The sequence below is a fragment of the Excalfactoria chinensis genome, chromosome 4 (genome assembly GCF_039878825.1).
Source record: "Excalfactoria chinensis isolate bCotChi1 chromosome 4, bCotChi1.hap2, whole genome shotgun sequence".
Taxonomy (NCBI): Eukaryota; Metazoa; Chordata; class Aves; order Galliformes; family Phasianidae; genus Excalfactoria; species Excalfactoria chinensis.
Genome location: NC_092828.1, coordinates 64094678 through 64107129, shown reverse-complemented (window position 1 = coordinate 64107129; position 12452 = coordinate 64094678). Strand labels below are relative to the sequence as shown.

The following is a 12452-nucleotide window of genomic DNA, read 5'->3' as shown; positions in this document are numbered from 1 at the left end:
CACTGTATTTGTTATTTTGCTGGGCTTTTATAACAGCACGCAATAGCCTATAAAATCAAGGACTGAAGACAGCCAAAAGCTACATTTAATAAGATGTGTGGTATCATGTTGTAACTCATGCACACTGTAAAATCCAGTACAGCATCTTATTAGAGTGTATTTCACATAGGAACAGTATGTTCAACTTGTACATCTTAGCCTCGTAAAGTCAAATTTGTCAAAATTCTGTTGTTTTTTTTTTTCCCATAGATGCAAGTGTTAAAATGTTTGTATCCATTTTAGTGGTTTTATATGCGTACTCTCAAACAGCATGATTTCAGAGCAACGCAGAGTATTTTGTTAGAATTAAGGCTGAACTTTAGTTACAAAGCAGTTTTATTTATAGCAAAGATACACTTAGATGGGAATTAAAAAAAATATATATATTGTATTCAAATGATCTTAGGCCACTCTGTTCATTTCTTTCTTCCTTGTGCCATAGCAATATGGCATATGGCATAGCAATATGACGGCATGTTAAGAATTACTTTGAAATAATTATTTAGATAGAGGTTACATATTATTGTATTTCCTCAAGATCTTTTTTTTAATGACTTATATTAATATAGCTGCTGTTCTGTGAAATTGATTCAATTTTAATGTCAAAACTGAAAGTTTGGAATATCTACAATGAGCAAGGATGTAGCTCAGCGTCTTGGGTGCTTTTTTGTCACACTGTGTTTAGTTTCCTCACATCTCTGCTATACTAGGCTAGGTTCTTTCTTCGTGTTACTGATACATTTTTTCCCTTGCATGTGATTTAAAAATAGTGTCATTTTTCTATTTTAGACAGCACACTATTCATTTCTCTTGGCATAGTCTGCATTGATTTTCATTGGCTTATTCATGCATAAAGCTGTATCTGAGTAATTCTTTGTTCATGCTATGTGATCTTGTTCTCAAAATCTGCAGAAGGTTCTCAAAACCTTTCCTTGTTTACAAATATGTTATTGGTGGCGTGTATCAATCTGTACTTAGGCAAGAATTGATTACATTTTAAAGAAACTCCAAGAAAACTAAGAATAGTGATAACTATATTGACTTAAATATTTTCATACTGCAGGTGATACAACTTGTCAGGAAATCTAGTAGTACAAAGATGAAGATGATGAAAACAAGGGATAATAGCATGAGTTGAAACAAAGCTCCTTTACTGTATCAAATGGTTTTAAATCCCCAGGTGGAAGACTTTAATCAATTTAAATTTTACTTTGCACTGGACTTTTTTAAAAAGCAGATGCAGTTGAAGCAAGTTGCAGAAGAATTTGCCTACTGAATTGTGAGTATGAGGATGGAGATTATGCAGCTTGCTGGGGTGACTTGTTCCAGCATGTAACCACCCTCATGGTTTAAAAAAAATGAAGTCTAAACAGCAAACAAAACCTAACATTTATTTTCTTCCAGACAGATTTTTCCTCCATTCTCACCTGTGTGTTATTTTTTGTCCTGTTGCTGTGCAGCTTCAAGAGCAGTCTGACCCTGTCCTCCCATTAGATAGTGGCAGACAGCAGTGAGGTCTCCCCCTCACCTCATGGCTGAGCAAATTCAGAGCCTCACGTTGTAATACCACATATTCCAGTCCCACAATTGTCTCGATGACCCTTTCTGGACTTGTTCCAGTAACAAGTTTTCCTCTGTTGTCAACTAGCAGGGCAGTTACAATGCTTGATGCTTGTGTTGCATCAAGTGGCACCAACCTGTGTTTGTGACCTTGGTTAGAGTGAGGGGCTGTGTGGAATGAAATACAGCACTGAATATTTTGGAGTGGAAATAATGTGAAGGGATGCCTGTAGGTTCATCTAGCAGGTTTTTAGATATGAACTCCCTTGTTTGCTGTGTCTTCACAGTGTTGTAGAATGCTGTCAGTTCGGTACTTTCTGACTGTGTTGCTTTAAGATAGTCCATATGAGGAGGATTTAGAATTTAATATCAAATTTCTTTATGTGAGGATACTTGCTGCTGCATAGTTCTGCATTTGGATTTAGAAGAGAGACAGCAGTATACTGAAATAACAACAGAAGCCTGATGTTGCAATTGCAGTGCACGCTTGGTTCACTGTACAGATTTGATTCCCATCACTGAGTCTCCATGTGCTCATCCACAGCACGATGGATATACCTTGTCACCAGGAAGGAATATGAGAGTTAAAGCCAGCTCAAGTCTGTTACTCTCTCCTGAGGTCCTTTTTGTTGGCTGTTTAGATTTTATGCTTTTTTTTTTTGGACTGAACTGCATATGTTTCTCCACTGCCCTGCTGCTCTGGCTGGCTGGGAAGGCACCGCTCAGCTAATTATCTCAGGGAAGCCTGTTCAAACAACTTGGTGACCTACTGATGCAGCTGTATCTCAAACAAAGGTTACCCTTGCTGGTATTGAGATAGGTTCAGTTAGCTTAACACTTATTATTAACAGGGTGGTCGTGCCTTGCATTCTTCCATGAGGTTATCACCCTTGCCCATCTCCTCTGAGCCTTCTTCCATTGCAAGAAGTTTGTTGGTTACTCATTCATGCCATACTGTATCTCTTTGAGACTTGTAAACACGTTCCTTGTGAACTGATAGGTCACAAATAACTAGATGGAAATCTGACTGTACTAGCTGCTCCTTATCTCAGAGCTGAGCAGATGTGTATTTTGGTAACATAAACTAAGAATGCCCAGCTGTGTGATGGTGAGCTGGAAAAAGAAGAGGGAGAGGAGCTGCAGGCAATGGTAGTACAGTCAGCCCGCATCATACTTCTGGCTTGTGTCTATAGGGGTTGCAAGAGAGGGCAACCACCTCAGTAGCAGGTTGATGACCTAGCTGAGTTATCTGAAGGGCTCAAATCTATTCCAGAGAAAACAGGTACCAAAGTTTAAGGCTGTAAATGGATCCCTTCTGACTACATGGGTGACCTTACAGTACTCGGTCACTGCCCTTGTTGCCTCAAAGGTGTTGGGAAGGTGTGAGGCTTCTATTTCCATAGCCAAACTATAGAAAGGAGAATAAGAAGATAACCAGGAAATAGCCTTCAGAGGCTTGTAAGGGCTAAATAACGTGCTCTTATCAAATCTAGCAGCAATTCCAAAATTCATCACCGTTACTTTGGCACAAAGAAGAAAATACATAATTTCCTAGTTGCCTTCTGAAACAATCTGTTCAGTTTCTCTCACTGTAAAAACAACAGCTACCACAATGAGGATTTTTTTTTCCTTTGAATTTGGAAATGTTTTATATTTCTTGCACTCCAAAACATTATGCATACTAAGCAATTTTTCTCTGTTAGAGCAGAGTTAGGGGTACCTCCTACTGACTATTTAAGGAAGTAAATCTGAAGCGTACCTACCTCTTCAGAGGCAGCAGTAGTTGAGTTTAATCCAAATTGAAATTTTAATAGGTTTTTAAAGGGCTGAAGAAGAGTGTCATTGTTTGCTGTTTTGATTTCTTTGCCCCCCCCCCCCCCAAGTAATTTTGTTCCTGGTTTCAACAGAATGAGCCTGCCTGCGATAAAACTATCCTTAATGTGGGTAGTTCTAGCTCTCAGGCTGAGCTCTGTAGGTGCCAATGGAGATACCTAGATGTTTTCATAGCTCTTGATGCCTAGTAACTAAAACATAGCTTCTACTTTCAGTGGAATAAATTTGATGCATTTTGCCTGTGTTTTCCTTTTTACTTAGTGGAATACACCTCTGTGTATTTACATTTCAATGAGTGATTGCTTAATAACAATAATGTATTAAAATATTTATTTTTACAAACCCAGTTTACCATGATTTAAGAATTCACTTAAATTTCAGATAATTAGGACAAATTTTTGGTTCTTGTAACGTTTATTTGCTGTTTATGTATAAGAGCAAGCTTTTCAGTCTGTGCATGTAGATCTTAAATTCTTCTCTGCAGAACATTCTCAAATTTCATCTTTTTATTTCTTTTACTGATTTGATGGTAATTCTACACGTTTTTCTGCTAAACCATCTTATGTCAGAAATGGTTCTTGGAGTTATCCAGAGTCTCCAGTTTGGAGGTGTTCAAAGCCATGTTGGATGGGGCCCTGGGTAGCCTGGTCTAGTATTAAATGTGGAGGTCGATTATGGTCCCTTATGGGACCTTATGGGAGGTCGATTATGGAGGTCCCTTATGACCCAAGTCAATGATTCTATGAGTTATTTGCTCAATTGTATCAATAACTGTATGGGAAACTGGTAATCACAGCCTGAACCTCTGATTAATCAGCTGAGGCAAGTGTTGGGTCAGCTGTGGGAGCACAGGTGAGAGTAATTTAGCTGTGCTCCCGGAAGGGGTGAGCTTGACTCCACCTCTAGACCTCATTTAAGGGCTGACCACCACTAAAGCAGCATCTTTCTTGGAGATTGCTCCCCTTTGGAGATTGCCTCAGCACTTCCCAGCAAAGGCATCCATACCAGTGAGTTTTTCCTTATAAGTAACCTTTTGAGTATCTGTTATCATCTTTGTATCATTCTACCTTACAATAACCCAGTTGAAATTATCTAGGATGGTATGAATTACTGAATTTGTAAGCACATGGGAAATGTTTGTTTCATTGAAATAACTTATGTAAATAAATACTTGCATTAGATTTCTTGCCCTGACTTTTGGTATGCAATGTTATGATCATAATTTATTCTAGAATTCATTATCAAATGAATTATCCACTCACTGTTGTAACCAATCATACTGTAGTTCTGGAAAAGCACTATCTATTACTAGAGTTATTATATTCACATTTTCATTAATATATATGCTAATAAAATAGTCCAGTAGCCTCATTTTTAACTTTGTCATTAATAGACTTTAAGCTTAACTGAATTTATTTTTGAGTTGTATGACTTTACCCAATACTTGTTCCTAACTATTACACACAGCTCCATTTATTTTGTTAGTTTATGTAATATTTTCAAGAAATGTTGAAGGCTTAAATTAACTATAAGTTATTTTGCTTGGTAGTGGTTTATGTATCTTACTGTAGTCACACATTTGTCTCCTTCATTTCTTTCGTTAACAGTTAATATCTGAAGCACTCTTATTTTTAAGAGATGTGATCCTTCATTTTTGTTATGTATCTTGCTATTCTTTGTTTTACACATTTGGCTGTAGAGGCGAGGATTATCTTGTGGAGCAGAATCATGATTTTCAAACAGGCTTCCTATATGGAACAGCCAGAAAACATAAAACTCAGTTAGGAGACTACTACACAAAGTCCTTTTTGTTCTTTTTTGTTTGAGTCGTAATCTTTAGTTTCAAAAGAACAATACAAAAAGTAAATCTTAGAAGTTAAGTAGGTAGATGTTTACAGATATTACGGGCAAATATCTGATTTGATTCTGCAAAGAGTTAGAAGATTGAAACTTCTTCTCAAGAGCAATAATTTAAGCATATTTAGCAGTTTTCACAAACAAAGAGCCACATAGGTCCCTTTACTCTGCTCTTGCAGCTTTCTTGTTCTTCCTGTTGTCTTCTTGCCTGACTTTTTTAATTCTACCCAAGCAGTTGTTTTAAAAAGTAAAAATTAACAGGGGTGCTGCAGCCAGTATTTTGCTTGTTATCGATGCAGCTCTATAATATGTTTTCTTCATATGTAAAGTAGAAAGTTTCAAGACTTTTGTGCTAAGTTCTTTCTTGTTTTCCACTAAAGATGGAAGCTAACATTATTTAGCATAACTGTTTTTTGAAATTCTTCCCTTCTTTTTTGCTTTCTTTGAGAAATTTGAGAGACAGATCTCATTTATATCAGTGTGGTATGGATTTGTATTGAATTATAAACTCCTGGAACTCTTATTCTTTCAAGGCAAGTCACAGTCTTCTTTGGAAACTGTACTGAATCCATACTGGAAAGTGTTGTGTACATATGCTTATTGTTGATTCTTTAAAAAAATGAACAATGTCCATGGAAGCTCGTTGGCAAATAAGTTTTACATGTTCTGATTTAAAGCAGTATCTGGTGTTTGAAGAGTTGGAGATGAGATACAATTGTGGAGTGTTGGAAACTTGTGAATAACTATTGGGAAGAGTTGATGTGTGAGAATTATAATCTATGGAATGATTTCTCAGTGGTAGAGATATTTCTTGTGACTTTAAATGTTAAGTGGCATTTGCAGAAAAGTGAGATAAATACTGGGTTTTGAGTTCTTCAGTCCAGTAGTTCTGAAGTTTTCCTTTATTTTTTTATTAGTAGTTTGGCTTGTGTTTTTTTTTTTTATTGCTGTTGATAAATCCTCCTGTGTAAAGTCAGAACTGAACTGAATATTAACCACCTATTACTTCTTACAGGTGCTGCTTCCAGCAGCCGGTCTCTTGCAACTGCAGGATGTGAAAAGGACTTGCTGTGAATTTTTGGAATCCCAGCTTCATCCTGTCAACTGCTTGGGAATTCGTGCTTTTGCTGACATGCACGCATGCGCGGATCTATTGAACAAGGCCAACACATATGCAGGCAAGTTAACATTAGCATAGAGTGCAGCTTGATATTTGCATGGAGATGCGTACATGCTCATGGATTTCATATTTAACCACTCACACTTGCCTAAGGGAAACTGAATTTTATCCAGAATATTTCAGAGATAAGTTTTCTGAAGAAGACTGCTTTTTGTATGAACATCTGTCAGAAATAAACTTTAGTCTATAACACAGTTATTATAAGTACCAAGGGGCAGTATTTTCATGGCCTACCAGGTCCATGAAACTTCTAATCCAGAAATAATCTAGCTCACTGCTTGAAGTATTTTGCACCATGACTCAAAGGAAGAGTGTAGAAAAAAGAATTAAAACTCTGGTTTAGAAGAGCAACTGCTAAGAGATGAGGTCTTGTCTACAGTTGTCAAGGCTGTTGGTCATGAAGATGAAGAAACATGAGAGCACGTGGGGAAGTTATCTGTAGTCTATACAGTATATAGATCTGTATATAGATACAGAAGTTATCTGTATCTATACAGAACTGGCTAAGGAGTAAGGCAAGAAACGTACCATGTGATTATTGTGTCTGGTAATTTGTTTTCTGAAAATCTTACTCATCAAGCTCAAGATTTCCAATTTTCTTCTGTAAAGGGTATATGTAGTATCATTCTTTTTGTTATGACACCAAGTAGACAGAGGTATGTCTTCTAATTAAGCATGTTGCTCAAACAACAAAATATTTTAGTATTCCATTTTTTACTTTCCTTTAGAGAGCACTTGTCATTATTTCTCATTCTTTACTGAAAAATCTTTATACAATTCTTAATTTTATTGGTAAAAGTATATTGTCATCATAGACTGTTCATATCTGCAAGTAGACTGGCTCATCAGGTCTTGACATTTTCAAAATTAGGTTCTTATTTTACTTGCTGCTGTGAATTTAAAAAGAAGGCAATTCTGATTTTTTGGTGAACTAGCAGTAGCACTATTGCAGAGGTAAGGGAGAGTAATTATTCCCTTTTGCTAATGAGGCCTCAGGTGGAAAATGATGAGCTGTACTTTAAGGCAGACCCAAGCAGGCTGAAGCGAATCAAATGCAGTCTAACAAGGATGCATTAAGGAGACAGACTGAGGGAGAGGAGTTGATTAGGTCAAGAAACTATAAAATTCCAGGATGATGAAAAGGAACACATCATCTTATGCATGGAAAAAAAAAAGGCTTTATTTTTGAAGCGTTTTTAAGGTAGTTTCACATGTTAAGAAAAAGTTAACTGTAAAAGTAATGCAAGTTGTTCAAGCTGTCTATGGAATTTGGGGCTTTCCAGTGTTGGGCAACTTCAACTGATCAGATGAACTAATGATTTAGATTGATCTAAATCACACCTGCATGCACAAAATGATTTGCTAGCTTGCATTTCTATGATTCCATAAAGGCTAGAGGCCCTCCGGTTTTCATAAAACTTTATCTGTTGTTAGAAATAGAAAGTATTACCAAATCGGTAACTAGTAACATAATCTTGTACACCTGGATTACTTTGACTGCTTTTGATGCCAAGATAGGTTGCTAAATGTAGATGACTAAAGCATAAACTTATCTACTTGTATAAGCTTTGCACAAAGCAACAAGTTTGTAGCATACCACTGACTAGATCTAATGCTTTAATTTGTCCAAATAGCAATTATTTTACTATCTTTTGTGTGTTGAATGCTTTGGGGTCTTGATGTTTAGGTAAAGACTGAAGAATTACACTTACTTACTTTTTAATGCAAGTTTTTCATGGTGAAGCAAAAAGCCTGCTTTCTATAGAGTTTAAACTTAGTAACCAGCAAATTAGTATAATTAGATTGTAGCTACGGTAGCAAATATTTGAAGAACAGGACAAACTTATTTTAGAATATAGTACAAATTCAGAAATCATGGGTTGTCAGAAGTTGAGAGAGATTCTCAGGTACTCTTCTTTACATGCAACTTCCACTATGTGTCCAGTCATGGATCTTTTTTTGTCCTTTCATTGTCTTTCTGGATGTTTCATTTAAGTTACTTAAGGGTCAGCAAAATTCAACTGCTTTTCACCTAAATATCTTTCCCTTCCCTCTGTCTCCTTCTGTTACTAGTGATTTCAGCGTTTTCCTAGTTGTTGAATTTTGCAAACTTGAACTCTCCTCTGCAGTTTCTTTCAACTGCTGTGCTGATTATTTCTCTGTTTTGTTTCTACACTCCCCACCAAATTTGTTCTTTGTTGAATCTCCGTTCTGTTGCAGTGTAAATCAACATCCGCTTCAACTTCCTCTTCTCTGTCTACCCAGCTTACTTTGCTAATTTTGCAGTATTCTCAAGTCTCCTCCGTTCTCAGCCCCTCCTTTTTTTTTTCCTCAGATTAAATCTTGGTCTTTCATCCTTGGATTATCCAATACAACACACTCTCCTGTACTTTACTCCTTTGTTTCTGTCTGATTCCTCCAGAAATTTCTCCTCATATGTGCTTCCATTTTTGTCATCGTATTCTTGGAGTCCTTCTGGACCATGCCATGAGCTGTCAGCTACATTCCTACTGTAGCTTCACTGGACCTGTCATGATTTTAAAGCAATGCATGCTCTGTTCCTAAGAATAAATATGATGTGTGTGGTTGGGATGTGAGCTTCTTCATTGCCTGGCACTCTCTGCCTTGTCTTTGTTAATTCCTTGTGTTCTGCTGGGCTCAGCTTGAGAGCAGTACAAAAAAGAGAATAAAAAATGAAACATCCTGCGAATTCTGCAGGAAAAAAACATTTTTTATTTTCATAGCTTGTATAAAGTGCATAATGGCAAGTTAACCCTGTACTAATTGTCAATAATGTTAAAACTGAAGATCTTCCTGAAATAGAGCCCTTACTGCTTATTTCATGTCTAGGTCCAAATAGTAGACTTTTTATTGCCATGAGTAATTTCAGACCTCAGAAAGATTTTCATGGATGTTTTCAGTTGCTTTCCTTCCAAGTGTATCTGTTTTCAAAGTATTCTTCTTTCTTCCCCCTCAGAGTTAGTAGATTGTAGTTCCTCTATCAAGAATAGATATTTGAGGAAGAAACAAATGCAGCAAACTCCTATGTCTAGGTGTCCATTAAAAGAATCGTTGCTTGTTGTCTTGTGTGAAACAACTATACAAAGCGACTTTGCTCAGTAGTATTTCATTATTGCAACATTATGAAATTGTACAGAAACCATTTACATATCAATTAAAAAACAAACCAGCAGCAATAATAACAACAAAAAACAATTAAAGAGCTGTTCAGATTGGTTTTAAAAGAACTAGCTTTTGTAATGCATGCTTTAGGGGAAAAGTTCAAATGTAAATGAATGCCAGTGCTCTCCGTGATAACTGTATTTAGAGTATTATGCAAAAGGTTTTAATTAAATATTTTCTGCCTTTTAGTGATGCCTTGTCAGCTCCTAAAGGCTGTCATATTTCTGATCTTTTATGCAACAGAGAGCAAAGCTTGCATGTATTAGATGTAGCTTAGGTAGCTAATTCTTTTAGCAAACACATTTCCATATAATGATTGCTTAATTTTTCATCTGAATTTCTTTTTTTCCAACTTCTATTCCGATTGTGCCTTAACATCTAAACAACTTCACTTTTAAACTATCTTTGTTCAGCTTAGTAGTTGCGGTTGATATTTATGGAAATCAATTTCTAGAAATCTAAGACATTGGCAAGACTAAGTACAGTATCTGTTAAATGCATTTGATAGCATCTGTACTGTGCACAGATTATAGTCTTCCCTCTGAAGGAAGATGTTGTTTAGATGTCCCTTGCTGTGGTAGAGAGACACTGCAAGCAGAGTATAGACAACAGAAGAGGATCAGGAAACTATTTGTTCTATTTATTGATCCCATTTGGGACTTGCCACTACTGATGAAAGCACTTAGGCAAGAAGGGCTGGCCTCCATTTCTCCTTGGAATGGGCTGATCATCATTGTTGCTGGATTTGTCTTCTGATTCCCCAGATTTCTTTTGTACAATTTTATATCTTTTCAGGTCAGTGTTCTTCCTCTTGAATTTTCAAGCATCTAACTGACTTCTTGGAATCATGGCACCTTTTCCTGTTCTTGAATGGCTCTGTGTTCTTCTTCAAGGCTCTTTCTCACAACTTAATTTTTTTTCTTATAAAGTCTGAGCCAAATACGTGTGGCTGTGTCATTTCAGAATCAGAGACAGCTGAACTCCCAGGAGCAGACATTCCAAGATTACAGAAAAGAACTATTTAATTGAAAGAATGACAAAAATATTGTCCTGCTTAGAGTAACTAAAATGCATTTGGATGTTTAATTTTGTTATATTTGCCATTTAATATTGAAGAAAAAGAGCCAGAAGGATAACTTCTGCTAATAGACAATGGTGACATAAAAAACAAATTGATGTAAGTGTAGATCAAAAGTTATTAGAAAACTGAAACTCTTCCTGAGAGTGAAATTTGTGAGTAAATCCCAAATTTTATTAAAATTGGAGCTTCATAATTACATGATGGGGCTGGTCCACCTTGCTACTAGATTTCTATAATCTAGGAGATATAGGCATCATTATCAGATGCCTATCAAGAGATCTGAAAATAGTGGTCACTTGATACGAATTATTTGGAGTGAGCTTCCCTTACAATGAAATTTTCTAACTGAGATCCTAAGATAAACTGGAAAGCTAATTGGACAACCTTACAAGGCAGCTGGTATGCTGGAGCAGAAGAAAATACCTCATGTCCTTGATGCTGAAAGTATCTGTTCTTCCTTTTTTGTACTGTTTCATTTTTATGCTTTTAGCCAAAAGTGGTTTTGATAACCAGGTTTACACATCGAAGCTGTTTGGCCATAGTATCATTCTGAGAAACTTTGGATGGGGAATCTTAGCATGAGTTGTGAAGCATGGATTGCTAGATTGTAGTGAACTGTGGTACACTGCATGCTGTATTCTGGTAGTATGCCTAAGATTTAGAGTCCTGACTAGATCTGGAAGCATGCATGTCTCCTGCAAACTATTCTGGTGTACGTTTGTACTCGTGAGATTTAAAGGACGTATTTAGCAGAATCTTCCTTACAATTCTATTCTGAGTAGCAACGTCTGTTGCTATGCTTCTGTTACCTTGGCTGCTATGAGTTTCATGGTGTTCTAAAAAGCAGTTATTTAAGCATAAAATTAACAAGACCGGCAGATTTTTAAAAGTTGGTTTCTGCTGTGTTTAGCTCCTGCCAGTTGAACTGGACAAGCCTGTCTGGATTCCTCTTGGCCAGTGCCTTGTGATACCTTTTAATAAAAAACTTTCCATCACAAGTCAGAAATGTGACATTGGGAAGTAATAATTAAAACTAAAAAAGTTAAAAACTAATTCTTCTTAGACATGCTTGAGAAATCATCATTGTTCTTGTAAGTGAATGCAAGGCTTAGATATTTCCAAGCTCCACGCTCCGCATCTCTATTAAATAAAGTAAATGTTATCAGCTCAGGAAGAAGGTGTGTTTCTGGGAGGCTCCAGCTGGTTTTGTAGCATTAGCACATCAGAAAGACACAAGTACTCCATTTAGTTTAGAAAACAGATTTATTTTTTAATAGAGTAGAAATAGTTGGCCTATGACACAAAAGAATGATTTCAAAAGAGAGTTCAGATATTTGATGGTAATCTTTGGTTTCATGAATAGATGCTGGATTGCTGTCATGCAAAGATCTGAAAAATAGGATTTTTTCCTTTTTTTTTCAGTGGCAACCTATGCCACTGATACGTTCCAGCCATATTTTTCACATGTTAATGCAGCTGTGGGAAGATCCATTGGGAAAAGATTTCTGGAAGTGTACAATGTATTGAAAAGTTCTTTTGGAAATGCATATTAAGTATCATTGACTGCTGGAATACAAAGATGTTGCTAAATGATTGAAGCCTGATGCTAATTGAAAGGAATGTAGGCAGTTTTCAATATGTTGAGACAAGCGCTGGGAACAGACATTGCTATAAAACAAAGTAGATGAGTTACAGACTTTTTTTTTGTCTTTATGAAAG

The 12452-nt window shown here is 36.4% G+C and overlaps 1 protein-coding gene across 1 annotated transcript in view; it reads left to right on the top strand.

The window, feature by feature from the left end:
- KLHL2 (kelch like family member 2) overlaps window positions 1-12452 on the top strand; it is a 58350-nt gene that overhangs the window by 29504 nt on the left and 16394 nt on the right. Inside the window, exon 5 of the mRNA XM_072334095.1 lies at window positions 6305-6467. Within this exon, the coding sequence (XP_072190196.1) occupies window positions 6305-6467 (163 nt within the window). The remainder of the gene's footprint in view (window positions 1-6304; window positions 6468-12452) is intronic.